The sequence below is a fragment of the Spermophilus citellus genome (assembly GCF_964194105.1).
Source record: "Spermophilus citellus genome assembly, chromosome: 13".
Taxonomy (NCBI): domain Eukaryota; kingdom Metazoa; phylum Chordata; class Mammalia; order Rodentia; family Sciuridae; genus Spermophilus; species Spermophilus citellus.
In genome coordinates this window covers 109,094,150-109,112,230 of record NC_138193.1, presented here as the reverse complement: position 1 = coordinate 109,112,230, position 18,081 = coordinate 109,094,150, and the positions used below count along the sequence as shown (strand labels likewise).

Sequence of the window (18,081 nt, the reverse complement as noted above, 5' to 3'; positions counted from 1 at the left end):
AAGACAAAAAGGAATATACTGAGGTGACAAATATTCTATATCTTGTGTTGGATGATAATTACATAAATACATATTTTATTGTGCATAAATTACACTGTAATAAAAAAATTCAATTCTCTTTACTAAGCCATGGACAAGGAAACATTGTTCATTAATTTCCTTCTAATTAGATACTTCTAAATAAAGTACTCATTTTATTTCTTATGATCCTGAATTAATGCTTTAAACAAAAACTTAATCTACAATTCAGTTACATGTAAAAATTAAAAGACTACTTTTTGCTAAGTTGTTAAATATGAAATGCAATTTTTGTTGAGTTTTAAGCCTTTCACAAGAAAAAAGAACTTTTTAAAAAATCCATAATAATTATAAATGGTCAGCTGGGAAACCTAAATTACCTTAAAAATTACCCTAATTCCAAGATAAAAATTGGTTTGCAGGAAAGTTAACTCTGTTATCTATTAGCATCAAATGGCTCAGAGCAATTTCAGGTAACATCTTCATCATACCTGGGTCCAAAATACTCATTAACTTATATGCTAGTTAGACCAGTATCATTTTCAAATCTTTTTTTGGGGGAAGATGTTGCAGGAAAACTTTTAAATGTGCATACCTTTCATGGCTTCTGATTTAGCTTCTTCGATGGATTCATAGATCTTATTTTTATCTGCTAGCCGTGCTTTTGTAGTCTTGTGTTCAGCCTCTTCTTGTTCCAAGCTCTGTTGCATAACTTTTAGTTGGTATGTCATATCTATTTCCATGTTGCTCTTTTCCTATTAAAGATTTAAACGAACAGCTATAAACAAAAAAAAAAAAAAGGCTCACAATTCTAAAAACTTTCAAAACTGAATCAGGCTTAACAAAAATGCTGAGCATCTTCCCTCCCCTCTTCATCAAAACTTTTGTTCCCTCTACTCCTTCACTCCCTCTGCCACACCTCCCCTCTACTGCTTGGAGATCTGCATTAAGACTGTTGAATATCAAAGTGACCAGCACTATTCTCAATACCAAATTCAAGACACTTCTCTTATTTGAACTCATTGCAGCCCTGACGCTGTCCCTTGGCACTGGTGATGCTGTGTTCACCTGGCTCCCATCAGGCTCTTGTCTTTCCTGCAGTTCCTCCAGCTGCCCTCAGCTGCTGGTGTTCTTCAGCCACAATGCTTCTTGTCCTACAGCATTATTTCTGCAACTTTTAAAAACATATCTAATGTTTCCCTCTTCTATATTAAAAGGAGAAAAAAGGGAAAAACCCTTAAGATCTTCTACCATACACTTATAATCCCCACAGAGAAGTCTATTTTAACTTGAGAATTTTGATAACAGCAGTCTATTTCCTATATATACTGTCAATATTTTCTAATTCTTTGAGCTCTATTGTTCATATCACAAATATGATGCAGGTAGTTTTTTTAAAAATAAAATCTTTAATACTAAAATGACTTTTCCAACTACATAATCTACCAACAGAATAATCTACTCTGCTCTGAATAATCACAACTCTACCCAGTCTTTTCCCAGGTGCGCTCTTTCACTCATGTGGTTTCAGCTACTTACATATACCAATGACTCAAATACTCCTAGCTTTTACCAGAGTTTACTGCCTTGTAGACATTCTAAGGTGGTATCTCCAAAGAACTTAAGAGGACTAAAATGGATTTATCATTATCTCCTCTGCATGTGATTTTCCTTTATTCTTTATTGATTAATGACATCACTAAATAACATGTCAGGACTCATCCTTAACTACTATTCTCATACCACATCTCATCAATTACTAAGTGCTGTCAAATATTCCTTTCTCAAATTTTTGAGACATTTCTATTTTTTAAGCCATTGCCCTAATTAAGTTTCTATTATCCCTTATCTGAATTAGTGAAAAAGGCTTCTGACTAGCCTCCTGGCCTCTAGTTTTATCCTTCTCAAATCTATTCTCTGCATAGTACACTTAACTAATGATCTACTTTACCTATACCTCTAGTAAGATCATACGATGTTATGTCGTTGTGTGGCTAACCCTTAAGAGTTTCTATTCTAAGTTTCTTTTCTTTTTTTTTTAAGTTGTAGTCAGACACAACACCTTTATTTTATTTATTTATTTTTATGTGCCAAGGATCTAACCCAGTGCCTCACACATACTAGGTGAACACTTTAATGCTGAGCCACAGCCCCAACCCCTTCTAAATTTCTTAATAGAGTTTTTAATATCTTACCTAATCTAGCTTATGCCTAGCCCTGTACCCTCACTCTGGCCTCTGAATTCCCCATAGTCTTACATGAGGAGCATACTAGTGACCTTTAGACCAATTTTGGCTTGATGTTTATTTTTCTTTTTAAATTTCACTGGCACACAGCCACATCCTTTACTCTAGAAAGTGTAGCAGGGTTGACCAGTTGCAACAGAAAGTATATGGCCTACAAAACCCAAAATATTTACCATTTCCCCCCTTAAAATGTTAAAATTTGCTGATCCCTACTTTGTTCTCCATAAATACTGAATAATCTGTACTTAAATAAACAAAGGGTGCCTTGTTAATTTTCCTCCCTGCCTCTGTTCACAGTATCTTCTCCAATCAGTGTACCTTTACCTTGCCAACCTGTCTGATCTTCTCAGACTGAAGACTCAGCCTATTCCCTCAATACACATCCCTGCCATATCGCTATCATTCGGCAGACCACCTTGTCTACAGAACCACATTGAAATGGAAGTAAGCATATGAAAATATTCCAGTTAGTGATTTCCCTTACTTTCAAATAACTCTTCTCAAACTCTACTGTGATTTTCTTACACAAAAAGATGCTCAGCATATCTTACCTTCTCCAAATCAGTAAATTTCTCCTGCAGTTGTCTCTTTTCCAGCTCTATTTTTGCTAGTAAGATTTTGCCACTCTTTAAATCTTCTTCTAGACCAGATATTCTACCTAAAAATTGCAACATTTTAAAAAACAACATACCTAGAAAGTTATACATATTCAATTAAGAGTAAAAAATTTGGAACCTGCTGCATTTTTAAAAAAATCTTTTTTAGTTATAGATGGACACAACTGCTGAGGGCCATTGCCAAGCAGGAATGACGCATCGAAATTTCCTTGCCAGCATACCTCATGTTAAATGGACTTGCCTTGGAAATTCACTGTGACATTGCATGTGTGTTTGAGAAAGGTGACCCTGCTCAAGGACGAGGGTGGATCCAGGTTTAGGGTGTATCCTGCAAGTTTTAGGAAGTATCCCGGTTTAGGATAATTTGGGTTTAGGGCGTCCCGGTTTAGGACAATCTGGATTTAAGGCAGTTCCAGGTTTAAGGTTATTCCTGCTGGGAATAGGGCGTATCCTGCTGCCTGAGTTCCCGTTCTCGTGGAATTGAGAAAGTATTTTGGGGGCGTGAATTGTGCGGCAGAACTTGGATTTCCCCAGAACGTGTGTGTAGAGGCCGGTGTGAGTTCGGGAATAAAGAACTGCTGTTTGAATCTACAAAGCTGTAAGTGGCTCGTGATTCTGTGCCCAGCCAAGACTGTGGCACACAATACCTTTATTTCATTTATTTTTATGTGATGCTGAGTATTGAACCCAGTGCCTCACACATGGAGGTGAGTGCTTTACCACTGAGCTACAACCCCAGCCCCACTGCTTCATATTTTGAAGCCGTTTTTGTGAGCAAGAGTTTTATACTTGCTGGCATAGTGCTTTACAGTTTTCCTACAACCAGAATTTACCACCTAAGGAATTCAACACTTATAATATTTGAAAGTATATGAAAAAGTTCATAAATTAAATGAAATAATTTATAAATAAATTCAAATTTTATAAGTTTTTTATCAACATATTTCTACAACAAAGTGCTTCCTTCAGAAATGTGCTACTCTAGAACATTATCCATCATTTCAAGTTATTTCCAAAATGCAAATCATTAAGAGTAATTCAGGTACAATCTATATACCTTGTAAATCATTAATTATCTCAGATCCATGGGTTCGGTCCCTTCTTTCAGATTCTAGAGCTGACTGAAGATTGATAAATTCTTTTTCAAGTTTTAACTTAGCAGTTTCCAGCAGGCAGTTTTTATCTTGTAGATCTCTATTGTTGGACTCTAGCTGCTGAATCTGTTTGGAACTTTCTGCCTGGGTTTTTCTTAATCGAGCCGCAGTATCAGATTCTGTTCGCAGCAAAGCATTGGTTTCATCCAGCTGTTATTTCATTCAAAAACAAAAAAACAGAGGTGTAAGATGAAAATACATTCATTTACTAAAAATGTTAAAGGATTTCCTTCTAAAATTAGAGGCACAGGCCTTTTGAAACACTGCCAATTAAAATTAATATTAACAGTCAGTCATAAATAAAACTCAAATCTCTTTTTACAAACGGAGATCAACTTACCTGTCTCTGAAGTTGATTCACTTTCTCGGTAGATATTTGAGAGTTCTGATTTCTTTTTTTCAAATCTTCAAGTTGATCTTTTAAGCTGTTAACTATATAAAAGGCATTTCAGTAGCAAGCTACAATAACATTCTCTCTTTCTTTCTCTCTCTCTCTTTCTCTCTCTCTCTCTCTCTCTCTCTCTCTCTCTCACACACACACACACACACACACACACACACACACTCCAATTATTTTCCTGATAAGTATTTAATGTTATACTCCACAAACCATCATTTTCCAAATTTCGTTTTCTGTCCGCTTCATGATCAGCTTTCCGCTGATATTCTGCATTTTTGTGCTGAAGAAGTGCCTTTTCTCTTTCTAATTGTCTTAATGCTGATTCCACATTTTTCCTTAAGGTAATCTGAAATAATAATTAACATTATTATCAAAAAGAAATATGTATAAAAACTAAAACAAAACAAAATACTTCAGCTATTTCACACAGGCAAGAAACCAAAGAAATAAAGAAAGAAAGAAAGAAACAAACAAACAAACTACCACTGTTTTTGAAAAACTATAAAATATATTCCTTGTTTGGAAAATATCACACTACTCTTAAACAATCAAGATCATAAATGTTTTCTTTAGTATTGAATGTCAAACTTCCTGTAACCTTCCATCACTACTTAGCCATCATTATTTTATACTAACTATGGGTCTAAAGTATTATAAATAGCAATTAAACGATAGTCCCTTTCTGTTTTTAAACCATGCCTTTAACCACAAATAGAAATGCATTTTTTTAAACTTGAAATATCAAGCTTGCAAAAAATCAAGTTTGCAAAAACAATAGAATGAAGCCTAAACAGAAGTTACCCTATAATTTCAGTCTTGTCCTCCAGTGGTACAAAGTAGGTTTTACTATCTTGTATCAAGATACATATTACCATGGTATTAACAGAACTCTGTAAGCCAGACAGACATCAAGGATTTTTATCAACAAATATTAATAAAGGCTGGGAATGTGCTTACTGGTAGAGCGCTTGCCTAGCATCCATGAGGCTCAGGGTACAATCTCTCGCACAGGGGGTGGAAAAGTTAATAAAAAGTATAGGGCAACTTTACCTCTTCTTCTAGTTCCTTTGCTGTTTTCTCTAGACGAGTATTAATAGATCTAAATAATTTCAAGAAGAAACAATAAATAAAATAATTATAAAGTTAAAAATAATTACATAAATACTATTTATTTATTCTATTCTTTAGTAAATGCTTGAACATTTACTAAACAGTGACACATGTCTGTAATCACAGTGGCACATGCCTGTAATCCCAGTGACTTGGGAGGCTAAGGTAGGAGGATCTTGAGTTCAAAGCTAGCCTCAGCAACTTAGGAAGGCCCTAAGCAGCTTATCAAGACCCTGTCATTAAATAAAAATATAAAAAGCATGGAGGATGTGGCTCAGTGATTGAGTGCCACTGGGTCCTAGTCCCAGTACAAACAATAAATAAAAAAACAAATAAAATATTTAGCTACAAATCATACTTGCACTTCTGTTCTAACTCTTCTTTGGCTTGTATCTCAGTGTTGAGGTGTTCTTCTAACGTATATAGTTTCTTCTGAATCTGTCAAAAAACAAGAAACTTTGTTTTGGTTATATTTAAAGACAACAGACTAAAAGACAACAATGAGAAGCTTATTTTGTTTTTCTGCAATCTTCACTATAATGGTATAATTGTGCCTGGTTAGTATGACCCTTACTGATAAAGAAAAAAACTCTCCCCATTCTTTTTTCTGTCATACTACACATCTGTCTGAACACACTTTCTTCTAACACACTTCTATAGATTATCATTTGAAAATATGGTTACTTTTTTGTGTTTATGAGATAAAGATAAAAGATCTACATCTGAAACAAATATTCAGAATATTTAATTGAATATATATACTAAAAAATACTATAAAATGAGAATATAAGCTCTTCTTTCATATCTTCCTCTTCCAAGTTTTCTCCTCAGTAGCTTTCCCTAGCTATGCTGGTCTTCAAGCAAACAAAATTACAATATTATTTCCTTTTTAAGGATTTGATTTTTAAGTTCCTGTGGTGTCTTGGATACAATGACAGGTATTTACAAATGTTGTCTTGTTAATTCTAACAAAAACCCTAAGAAAATGGTAGCATTACATCCACTTGGTCAAGAAAATGAAATTCAAAACAGGTAACCCAGGTCAAGACATCACAGTTAGTAAGTGGTAATGTAAAAATTAACCCAGAACTATTAGATTCCAATGCCACTATTCTTTTCATTATTCTTCCCAGTGATTATATTCTCCATGGTTTCTTAATCATTTATCTTAAAATCTCTATAAGAATAAACAGGCTAATGAACTAATCAAGTTTAAGTGTTTTGGGCTGCCACTGCATTTATTTGAGCACACTAGTTATCACACTTTACATGTTCTTTCTACCAGTTACATACCCTTAATAAGTAATCAGAAAATTACACGATGTATATTTTAAATAACAGATTCACAGTACGAATATTAAAAGAAATACTTGGTAGGGAAAAGGTTGGAAACATCTCTTTGGTCGATGAAGTGCTCCAAACGGGAGCTGGACTGTGACTATATTAAAACACTGCTAGAGTGATGTTTTTTCCGCTCATTTTTCAATGTAGTTGACAACATACCTCTTGGCTTTCCTATTAAAAGAAAAAAGAATAAAATGTGTGTTATACTTTATAAAATTCCTAATAAAAGTCATACCCAAATTATCCAACCTGATTTTTTACTTTTCATAATTTGAAGAAAATGATTTTGATTTACATGTATGTGGATGTACATGTATGGCTTAGTTTTGTATGCAGTTAGAAATTACAGCAGTCACAAAATACAGTTTGATAGAAAATCTTTTATATAAACACAATCCTAAAAGGAATTCAGAATTTGAATCTCTCTCCTCCTTCTTCTGTACCTGATAGGTTAATATTTGTACACTTTTAAGCACTAAGGTCATAAAATTATCTAACTGGCATCAGAGCTGTTTACAAACCTATTCTATCACTTGTTACTAAAACTAAGCCTAAACCAATGTATAATTCACCTTCTTACTAGCCATCCTGTGTGGAACAATGATACTCTTCATTTAATTAAGCACTGTAATGTTAAGGTGAACTGTATTATATAAGGAATACCATCTCATGATTTAAAAAGTAGCATCAAATGAACTTTTAAAAAGCCACGGGAGTGCTGGGCGTGGTGGCATATATCTGTAATACCAGCTACTCTGGAGGCCACGGCAGGAGGATTCAAGTTCAAGGCTAGGCTCAGAACTCAGCAAGACTGTCTCAAAATAAAAGGGCAGACTGAAATGTAGCACAGTGGTAGGGTATCTGTCTAGCTTATATGAGGTTCTGAGTTCAAGCCCTAGTACCGCCCACCCCCCAAAATCAAATTAAAAAGGGCTGGAGTGTAGCTTAGTGGTAAAAACTCCCTTGCTTCAATTCCCAGTACCAATAAATATGAGGAAAAAATATGTATATTTGAACATGTGACTTAACTAGAGTAGTAAACATGTATACGTACTTCATTTTTCCTTGATTGCACCAAATCATTTTCTCTACAAGATGGAGAGTCACTTAATAACCTAGAAGGGAGGAGAAAAATAAAATCTTTTGCATTTCATTTTAATCCATTTTGTCTTATTCAACCAAGTTATTCTCAGAATTAAATATTAACCACAAAGATTTCTCTTTCTTTTCACTTTATTTTAGATAAAGCAGTATTTTTGCCTCTGAACACTTTTCCCAGCAATTTAAAATGCAAACTTTCCTGCCGCTCCTTCTTATCGGGTGACCAAGTCTTTAATTTTATAGGGACATGGAGTCATTACATGCAATCCATTTTCCTCTTAATCAACTCATTTTAATTTCTTTAACTATTAAATTTTTCTTCTATTCCATCTTCTAGAAAGAAACAACTTCAGTCAAAAGTCTCTTTGTAGAGCACACAGCAATCATCTCCACTGCTCATCCCAAGTGCCAATTTTATTTTCTAATCTTACATCCAATACTCACTGCAGTCAACAATTATTGATTTTTGTTTTGGCCAGGATTTGTGCAGAGATTATAGGTAAGAAAATCTCAGTCTCAACAAGTCCTCCAGTCACAATACAGCTCACACACCCTCTGTATGAGGTGCACTGAACCACACTACTCTGCTCAAGATAGGCTTACATTCTCAACTTTTCTTTAGCTACCTGGCTTGGCACAATCCTCTCCTAAGTTTCCCATATCTTGGCCACTCAAATCCCTTTCCTACCAGCTTTTAAAATGCTACCTTTTCCCCGAGTTCTCATGTGACCTTCCCCCCTTAACCCACTCAAAAGAAATGTGATTAAGTTGCTTAGGGTCTCTCTCTCTAAAATTGCTGAGGATGGCTTTGAATTTGGGATCCTTCTGCCTCAGCCTCCCCAGTCAACAGGATTACTGGAGTGTGTCACCACAACCAGTCCATCTCAGATTCTCTTGGCATCCTTTCCTTATGGCAACATCACATTCTACCCTCCATTATGACTATACAATTCTCTTGTATCCTTCATGAAATGACAAACTCCTTTCAAAAACTGGTATTTGTTCTTACTTCATATACAACAGTGCCTTGCAATAATGTGTAAATGAGTATAACATTAAAAAATCATATAGTAAAATTAAAAATAATTGAGAGTTTAGGAATTTAAATTTAAATTTAGGAATTTAAAACAAATTAACATTTAATCTCCTATAGTTCTCAAAATGTCACTTTATAGCTAGATTAGGAAAATAATAACATTTAATAATCCACATACAGATTTTCCCTATAGTAGGTAAATCCTATGAAAGGCAGCTGATTTCCCACAAAAGCTTTAGGAATTGGGAAGGTTTCTACATCTCCTTTATCATCTTCGATGTCATCAAAATTGCTGCTGTCTATGTCACTGCTGAGTTCAGGTACTACAGGAGCTGCCGCTATTAAAAGAAAAGAATTATTCATAAGCAAAATGTAAGAAACAAGCCACCTCTATGTTTGTGACATATTATTAATATGATTAAATCATGTTTTACACAAAATCTTAGCAACACATCTTCCATTTTATCATTTCACAAAATTAAGATTTTGTGAATAATTTGTTACTAAAGACCAGTAATAGATTAATTAGTTATACAAGTTAATACAATTAATCAGTTATATAAGGAAAGGTATATGATATTATTCTAGGTGTCAAAAATTTTAAGTAGTAAGTAATAACCTGCACATATATTCCTTAAGGTCCTCAGTTTTCTACATTCTTTAAATAGAAATATTTCTTTTTTTTTCCTTTTTTTTTATTGGTTGTTCACAACATTACAAAGCTCTTGACATATATTTCATACATTAGACTGAAGTGGGTTATGAACCCCCAATTTTACCCCAAATGCAGATTGCAGAATCACGTCGGTTACACATCCACAATTTTACATAATGCCCTATTAGTAATTGTTGTATTCTGCTACCTTTCCTATCCCCTACTATCCCCCGTCCCCTCCCCTCCCATCTTCTCTCTCTACCCCATCTACTGTAATTCATTTCTCTCCTTGTTTATTTTCCCATTCCCCTCACAACCTCTTATATGTAATTTTGTATAGCAATGAGGGTCTCCCTTCATTTCCATGCAATTTCCCTTTTCTCTCCCTTTCCCTCCCATCTCATGTCTCTGTTTAATGTTAATCTTTTCTTCCTGCTCTTCCTCCCTGCTCTGTTCATAGTTGCTCTCATTATATCAAAGAAGACATTTGGTATTTATTTTTTAGGGATTGGCTAGCTTCACTAAGCATAATCTGCTCTAGTGCCATCCATTTCCCTGCAAATTCTATGATTTTGTCATTTTTTATTGCTGCATAGTACTCCATTGTGTATAGATGCCACATTTTTTTTATCCATTCATTTATTGAAGGGCATAAATAGAAATATTTCTTACCCTTAAAATGAATCAATGCCATAGGTACACAAAGTAAAAATAAATTATTATTTTATGCTTTACCAGAGTACAGTCTCCATAAATAATTATTTGATTTGTTAGTCCAAATAAAATCATATAAGAATTTTCTTTGGCAAGTAAAGAAACATACAATACTTATTATAAAAGAATTGGGAAATACTAATAAGTACACATTGGTTTGCTAAGATATTGAGGAAATAGTAATTTATTTATAAATGCTGCCACAGGAAAAATTTGGAATGTAATCTTAATTTAAAAATGAGTTAGCATAAAGTGTATCAAACATGCCTGTTATGCAAAAAGTGGAATTAATTTATGAGATTTTTAAATGGAATGGAAATATTAGATTTATTGACTTACTCTCTCTTATGTTATCCCAATTCCATTGATCATTCTTAAAGAAAGGATGCTGTTTGATTTCTTCTACCCCATTTCTCCCAAGTCGTACCTCCCTAAACAATGCAGTTAAAGACTGTATTACAATAAAATAATAAAAAAATATTAACTCATCTCAACAGTTTAACCAAAATAAGGATAAAAAATGAATAAGATTTTTAAAAAACAGCTTCAGCCTAAGTGTTTCTCTAAAATAATCTGAGTTTTATAGCAATTGATTGCTCTAGATATATTAAAAAGACTTGACATAAAGCAAACAATATGGAAGTAAAATATACTTCCTTCTGTTGTTTATGAAAAATGGAAATATGTGAGACTGTCAAGTAAAAAGATTCACCTACATGTTTCAAACTTAAAAAAAAATTCACATATTAAGTTTAGAGCTATACATATTTATTCTGATAAATTATCTCTTCATTTATATTAAATTATCACTCTATAAGAAAAATATGATTAAGGATTTCATTCTTTTGACTGTTCAATGAAGACTGTATAGGATGGGAATGTAGCTCAGTAGTAGAGGGCTTTTCTAGCACACACAAGGCCCTGTATTTGAGCCCAAGCACAGTAAGGAAAAAAAAGACCAAAAAAAAAAAAGACTGGATGGAAATAAAAAGCATTTGCTTTAAGTGTATTCCTGGAGCTAAGTTTAACATGAACAAGAAAAATTGTGCATTTTAAAGGACATACTCTTAGCCAAACTTATGACATTATATTATTTTCAAAATAGTTCAAAATATTCACATATAATCATCCTTAGAATGTTTCCTCTCCCAACAAGTTGCTAAAGCAAATCTACAAATCGTAATCCATTCATTAATATATGCTGTACCTACTTTACAATGCAATCCCCACCCACCCTATTGAATCCCCAAATCTAACATTATACAAGTTTATTTGAGTTTATCAGCATTGATTCTTCATTATTCATATAAACAAGTTTTAAAATTTTATTATACAAATGACTAACTCAAAAATTATTTGCCTAAAGAATAAAGATAAAATAACTTATAATTGTATTTGATGAAAAAAATTATATACTAGCTGGATGTGATAATGCATGCTTGTAATCACAACTACTTGTTCAAGCAGGAGGATCTCAAGTTTGAGGCCATCCTGGGCGACATATCAAGACTCTGTCCCAAAATTAAAAAGGGTATGGAGACCAGTAGTAGAAAGTTTGTCTAGCATATATGAGGCCCTGGGTTCAATCCTCAGTACTGCAATACAATAACAACAACATTAAATTTGATGAGAAAAAACAGTTATTGTTTTTTAAAAAAATGTGCCAATAAAGCTTCAGGTGGGGGCAGGTGGTGGTGTCAATTTTATAAAATCATTCAATTTGAAAATGTATATCCCAGGATTCTACCTTCAAGATTTTATCCCACAAAAAATGTGTAATGATGAATGTATAAGCATCATTATTGCAGCACTAACAGCAACTAGCTTATAAACAATAAGGTGTGCATGTTGTATATTAGAGCTAGAAAAGCTAGGTAATATTAGTTACCTAATCTAAGCCCATCATTTTATTGATGAGCAAAATTATTTCCCAAGGAAAGAACATAATTTCCCCATGATTACAAAGCTGATGAATGAGTTTGGACTGGAGTGCGGATGACCTTTGCTAGGATGACCTCTATCACAAGTATAAAATATAGAAGAGGACATCAGAAGAGAAATGAAGGAATAAAATAGCTTTCTAGTTTTTTTTTTTTTTTTTTTTTTTTGGTACTTGAGACTTAACTCAAGGGCACTTAACCACCGAGCCACATCTCCAACTCTTTTTATTTTTGAGACAGGATTTCACTCAGCTGGTTAGGACCTCACTAAGTTGCTGAGGCTGGCCTTGAACTTGCAATCTTCCTGCTTGAGTATCTCGAGTCACTGGGATTTCAGGCACATCACTGCTGCTGGGCTAGCTTTTCTTTTTGAAGCAGGTTTTCACCTTTGTTCATCTATTTGTTTTAAAAAATATAAAATTTTCAGAATAGACTTGTTCATATTCAAATGCGAATAAGAGAGTTGGGAAGGAGGTACTCTCATATCAAACACAAACAGTTTTTAAGATTATAAATTGTTAAATGCTCTTGTCTAGTATGTATGAGGCACTGGGTTTGATCCCCGACACCACATAAAAATAAAAACAAATAAAGGCATTGTTTCTAACTAAAAAAAAAAAAAAAAAAGGTAAAATGGGAAGAAGACAAAGGTTTTATTTCTTTCAAATGTGTTTAAAGCTTACTACGCTTTTTTTTTTTTTTTTTTTTTTTTTAATGGTTTTAGGCATGAGGATTGAGGTTAAATTACAACTGGGCTGCCCAACCAAAATGCTAAAGGTAACCTAACACAAGGCTAAACAGTAGGAAAAGGATAACCCAGAATTAAATGCAATTTGGTTAATGAGAGAGATGTTTTTCATATGTAACTAAATTAGACATGCTTTCATTTCTACAAATTTAAAAGTAATGGGGCTTCTCTACAGAGAAATCCATTGTACATTACCTATCTGTCAGGAAGGCACAGATGAGACTCTTCGCATGTTTAGAAATTTCTGCATCTTCAGGGAAACATAGTGAATTTTTATGATCCATAATTTTGCTATAAGTTCCTACAAGTGAATCTGCATAAAATGGAGTGTCCCCTAAAATTCCAAGAAAGAAGATGCTGAATGTAATAGTGGATGCAAATTAAACACTTTTCACCTAATTTTTAAATGTTAACTTTAAATTTGCCACATGCATGGAAAACAAAGACAGGAGTCCCAATTAATACAGAAATGTACAAAGAAAACATTTAAATTTTAACTAGACTCATGATGATCCTTCTACCCTTAAAAACAAAATAAAATCAATGCTAACTCTAAAATTTGGTGTTTTCTATGTTTTTCAATTTACTTGTTCAAAGGTACCTATTTTCTAAAGCCCTAGAAGAAGAGGCAAAGCAAGTAAGAGAATATAGTCTACTTTCAAAAGATTGCAAGATACATCTTCATGCATCATTGAACTCAGGGACACTCCCCAGCCCTATTTTGTATTTTATTTAGAGATAGGCTCTCACTGAGTTGCTTAGCACCTTGCCTTTGCTGAGGTTGACTTTGAACCTGCAATCCCTCCTGCCTCGGCCACCCAAGCTGATGAGATTACAGGTGTGCGCCATTGTGCCTGCCTAGAATTTGTTCTTTGTATGTGGTGCTGAGGCTCGAACCCGGGCCGCATGCATGCCAGGCGAGCGCGCTACCGCTTGAACCACATCCCCAGCCCTAGAATTTGTTCTTAACTTAAGAAAAGAAAGGGTCTTGAAGTGGGATGAGACCAGAGTATTTTGATGCCGGAGCTGGATCGGCATCTTGAGATGGGTCTCTAGAGCTGTTATACAATATAGCAGCCACTAGTGATATGTGGCAATTTAAAGTTAAACTAAAATTGAAAAAAAGTGAAAAATGCAGCCCCCTAGTTACATATATCAGCCACAGTTCAGTGGCAACCACACTGGCTGGTGTAGATGTAAATTGTCTTTATCATGACAAACTGGACAGTGCTGCTCTGAGAGTCAGAGCATGTCTATTCTTCCACATAAGAGGGAGCAGGGCCCAGAGTGACTGCATGTGACCTGCCTAAAATGACAAATAGCTAGAGCCAGAAAGGGACAGAAATTATCTCCCAACGTAGTGTTGTCGCCAACTACTGATTATCATAAAGAGCCCCTGAAGCAAGTGTAAAGACAGAAAATCCTAAAGGAACAGTTCTGGTCACTACCCATCAAAAACCACAGCAGGTAAAGGCCCTGCCCTATATGTCTATAGGCCAAGTAACTTGAGTGCTGGCCAACTATTCTAAGTCAGCCAATGCAAAACTTCAAAAGGTATATTCAGATTGTTGTTTGAATTCAAAGGTGGGTTTGGGGTGGAGAGCACTGAATTCAAGAGTTTTCTAGTGTAATTTTTTCTAGTGTGGTAGAATCTTCTAAATGAAGATCACTGCCAACTAACATAAGCAAGCACTGCAGTAGGCTCAGAATACTGTAAATCACTGCCATTAAACTCTAATTTAGTTCTGACTTGAAAATAGTAGTGGAAATCTAAATGGCCTATTCAAATGAGCCAATTTACTTGTTCAAAGGTACCTATTTTCTAAAGCCCTGGAAGAGGCAAAGCAAGTAAGAGAATATATTCTACTTTCAAAAGATTGCAAGATACATCTTCATGCTTCATCAGATCACATACCGGAGGAGGGAGAACAGACAGCTACTGGTACCAGATGGTATGTAAAAAGAGACTTAATACAACAACAAAGGCCCCAAAACAAAGTAGGTCATACTACAATATGAAACCAAGTATAAGAAGATCAATGACACATATATTGGATCATCACTAAAACAAGCCAATTTATACCAAAAAAAGCTCCATAGTATTCATTTAAATTTGGGATTTACTAAACATTTCTAATTTTTTAAGCAATAATCATACTCTTATAGATTTTATACTATCAATTTCTTATACTATCAATTTCTTTTAGGGTCCTCATCTAGAAAATAAATTCTGTAATTCCAAAAACATATTTCTATCAGCCTTATGTTTAAAATATTTATAACAAATAAGATTATCCAAAAAACTCCATGTAATGTTATTAGCCTTATCATACTTACAAAAGTACTAAATGTAATTAAATCTTAGTTATATTTTCCCTCATCCCAAGACAAGTAAAGCAATCATAATTGTCCTCATCCAGGTTTTGTGACCCCAGTGCTTAGGAATAGAAAATGTTAGAAATGAAGTCTATGACACATAAAAAAAAGTTTTGAAACACTTAAGTTTTTCAAATTTTGATTTGGTCAAAGTAAAAGAAATGACTGAATTCGCTTGAGTTTTCTAAATCTGAAATATCAAAAAAAAATTCATTCCACTGAATTACAAATCAAAAAATACAAGTAGTAAATAAAAGGAATACATTTTACAAAATCAATACAAAACAAAACTACATAAACCAATAAGTACTGTTAGTGCTGGGGTTGTAGCTCAGTGGTAGACTGGCTTAGTATGCACAAGGCCCTGGGTTCAATTCCCAGCACCACAGGAAAAAAAGTTACTTTTAGTTCTCTGTTACTGTTTGTTATAACAAACAGTAAAATCTTATATTTAATTACCCCCCAAAAATCTTAGAATTGAGTAGCTGTAAACTTGTTCTTGCTCTACCATTTTCTTAACTCAAAAGGGTCTACTGAAGAAATATTTTCTAACAACATACTTTTAATTCCTTTCATGCTCTACTTATTCCACTTAATCACTGTGCCAGGTTCATGTTATTTACTACTATATCAAAATTTCCAGAAATTTCAGTCTTCCCTAGGACACATGCCATTTCCTTATATTTCCAAATCCTTGATTGAACTAAAGTGTTATGAAAGAGTTTTGAAAAAAGAACAACTTAAAATATTTACTCACCTACTAGCATCTCAAAAAGGAAAACACCAACAGACCACCAATCACATTCTCTCCCATAATAACCATCACCCCCTTGTGATTTCAGAACCTCGGGTGATATATAATCAGGTGTTCCAACTGCTGTATCACAATGTACCATGCCCGTCTACAAACAGCAGAGAAAGAGACCATTGTGAATATACAGAAATATCAATGAAACTTATTTGTTTACTCTTAGGTAGAGAGTGACTACACACTGCCACTAACAGAGCTTCACTGCCAACATGGCTTTGGGTACAGGGAATTGAAATGTATTATGAAATGCATAAAAATGTCTGGATTATGGGAGCCAATACAATTCATTTTTACCAAGGACTATCCTATATTTTATACTTTGCAGAAAAATTTAATAGGGACTTATTAGGTTAAAGAAAACCTCTGAACTTGCACGGCTTCATAGAAATTAGAATTTAAAATATGAGACTTCAGAGCTAAACTCTTACTAAACATACACACACATGTGCGCGCGCGCACACACACACACACAAAAGCCTATTTAGCCTAAAAGGTTCAAAGGCAGGAGAGAAAGGGCAAAATATAAGAAAGAAATGATATAAAGTTAGACTGCGACAGATGGAAAATTTAGGTTTTAAAGGAATGGAGATATATTATGGCTTGAACAGAAAAAGAGCATTTTAAAAAAAGAACAAGAATGACCTTATATAAAGCATGTTCATAAAGTGCAATAAAGTTCAAATCAGTTAAATGGAAAATTCCATGTGATGAAGGTCAGAAGGGAAAGTTGAATATCAGTTTCAATAACTACCTGCCTGCAGAATAAACACTTTTGAGTAAACTATGCAAATAGCACTCTCCTTTTGGAAAATTAATGTTCTACCCCCAGAATATTTGGATAACACATTAAGGTTTTTTAAATAAATATTTGAAAAAGATATTTAAGATATTTAGGAACTATCACATGGGAAAAGTTCTCAAATTATATGGATATGGAATGTACATTTATGACAAGTCAGATTCTGCTTAAAAGAAATATGGGAAGGATAAATCAGAAACTAAAGAGATTGATTTATACCTGCAGGGAGTATGTGGGAAAGGGGTAGAAAGAAGAAGTAATAGGAATAAGGTAATAAGGATAAAGAGCAAGAGACCCTACTCTGAGCATACATCTTATACAGCTTTAATTCTTAAAATCAGGGAAAAATTCACATACAAAACTGTAAAAACTGAACCTGTTTTATAAATGAATCACATAACTTCACTGTATGGGAACTGGAAGAGCAGCCCCAAGTAACTCTGGAAAACATCATTGGGGAGGGGTGGTAGTACTGGGGATTGAACTCAGGGGCACTCAACCACTGAGCCACATCCCTAGCCCATTTTATTTTATTTTATTTAGAGATAGGTCTCACTGAATTGCTTAGCACCTCGCTTTTGCTGAGGCTGTCTTTGAACTCATGATCCTCCTGTCAGCCTCCCAAAGAAAACATCATTTTAATAGGATACTCTAAGGCTAAAAACAAAAGAAATACATAACAATGTTAGCAAATCTGTTAGCTACAACAGTTGGGTTTGGCAGTTATGAAATAATTTTAGGTGTATACTAGGGTTGTAGAAGAAAATACATGACAGATAATGTGAACCAGGTGTTTTGTATTTTGGTATCGAGGATTGAACTCGGGCACTTAACCACTGAGGCACATCCCCAGACCTTATTTGTATTTTATTTAGAGACAGGGTCTCACCGAGTTTCCTGGGGCCTCACTAAGATGCTGAGACGGCTCTAGATTCAAAATCCATCTGCCTCAGCCTCCTGAGCTATTGGGATTATAAGTGTGAGCCACTGGGGATTGAACTCAGGGGTACTC

At 34.3% G+C, this 18,081-nt stretch overlaps 1 protein-coding gene across 7 annotated transcripts in view; it reads right to left on the bottom strand.

Moving 5' to 3' along the window:
- Positions 1–18,081, bottom strand: part of ROCK2 (Rho associated coiled-coil containing protein kinase 2) — a 141,717-nt gene that overhangs the window by 25,430 nt on the left and 98,206 nt on the right. For all 7 annotated transcript variants that reach the window (XM_081264357.1, XM_081264359.1, XM_081264361.1 and 4 more), the window contains 12 exons: positions 16,217–16,361; positions 13,279–13,417; positions 10,735–10,826; positions 9,205–9,364; positions 7,932–8,004; positions 5,904–5,983; positions 5,486–5,534; positions 4,646–4,781; positions 4,376–4,467; positions 3,939–4,185; positions 2,816–2,922; positions 614–773 (listed from right to left, as the gene is read on the bottom strand). In XM_081264357.1, coding sequence (XP_081120483.1) covers positions 614–773; positions 2,816–2,922; positions 3,939–4,185; positions 4,376–4,467; positions 4,646–4,781; positions 5,486–5,534; positions 5,904–5,983; positions 7,932–8,004; positions 9,205–9,364; positions 10,735–10,826; positions 13,279–13,417; positions 16,217–16,361 — 1,480 coding nt within the window. The remainder of the gene's footprint in view (positions 1–613; positions 774–2,815; positions 2,923–3,938; positions 4,186–4,375; positions 4,468–4,645; positions 4,782–5,485; positions 5,535–5,903; positions 5,984–7,931; positions 8,005–9,204; positions 9,365–10,734; positions 10,827–13,278; positions 13,418–16,216; positions 16,362–18,081) is intronic.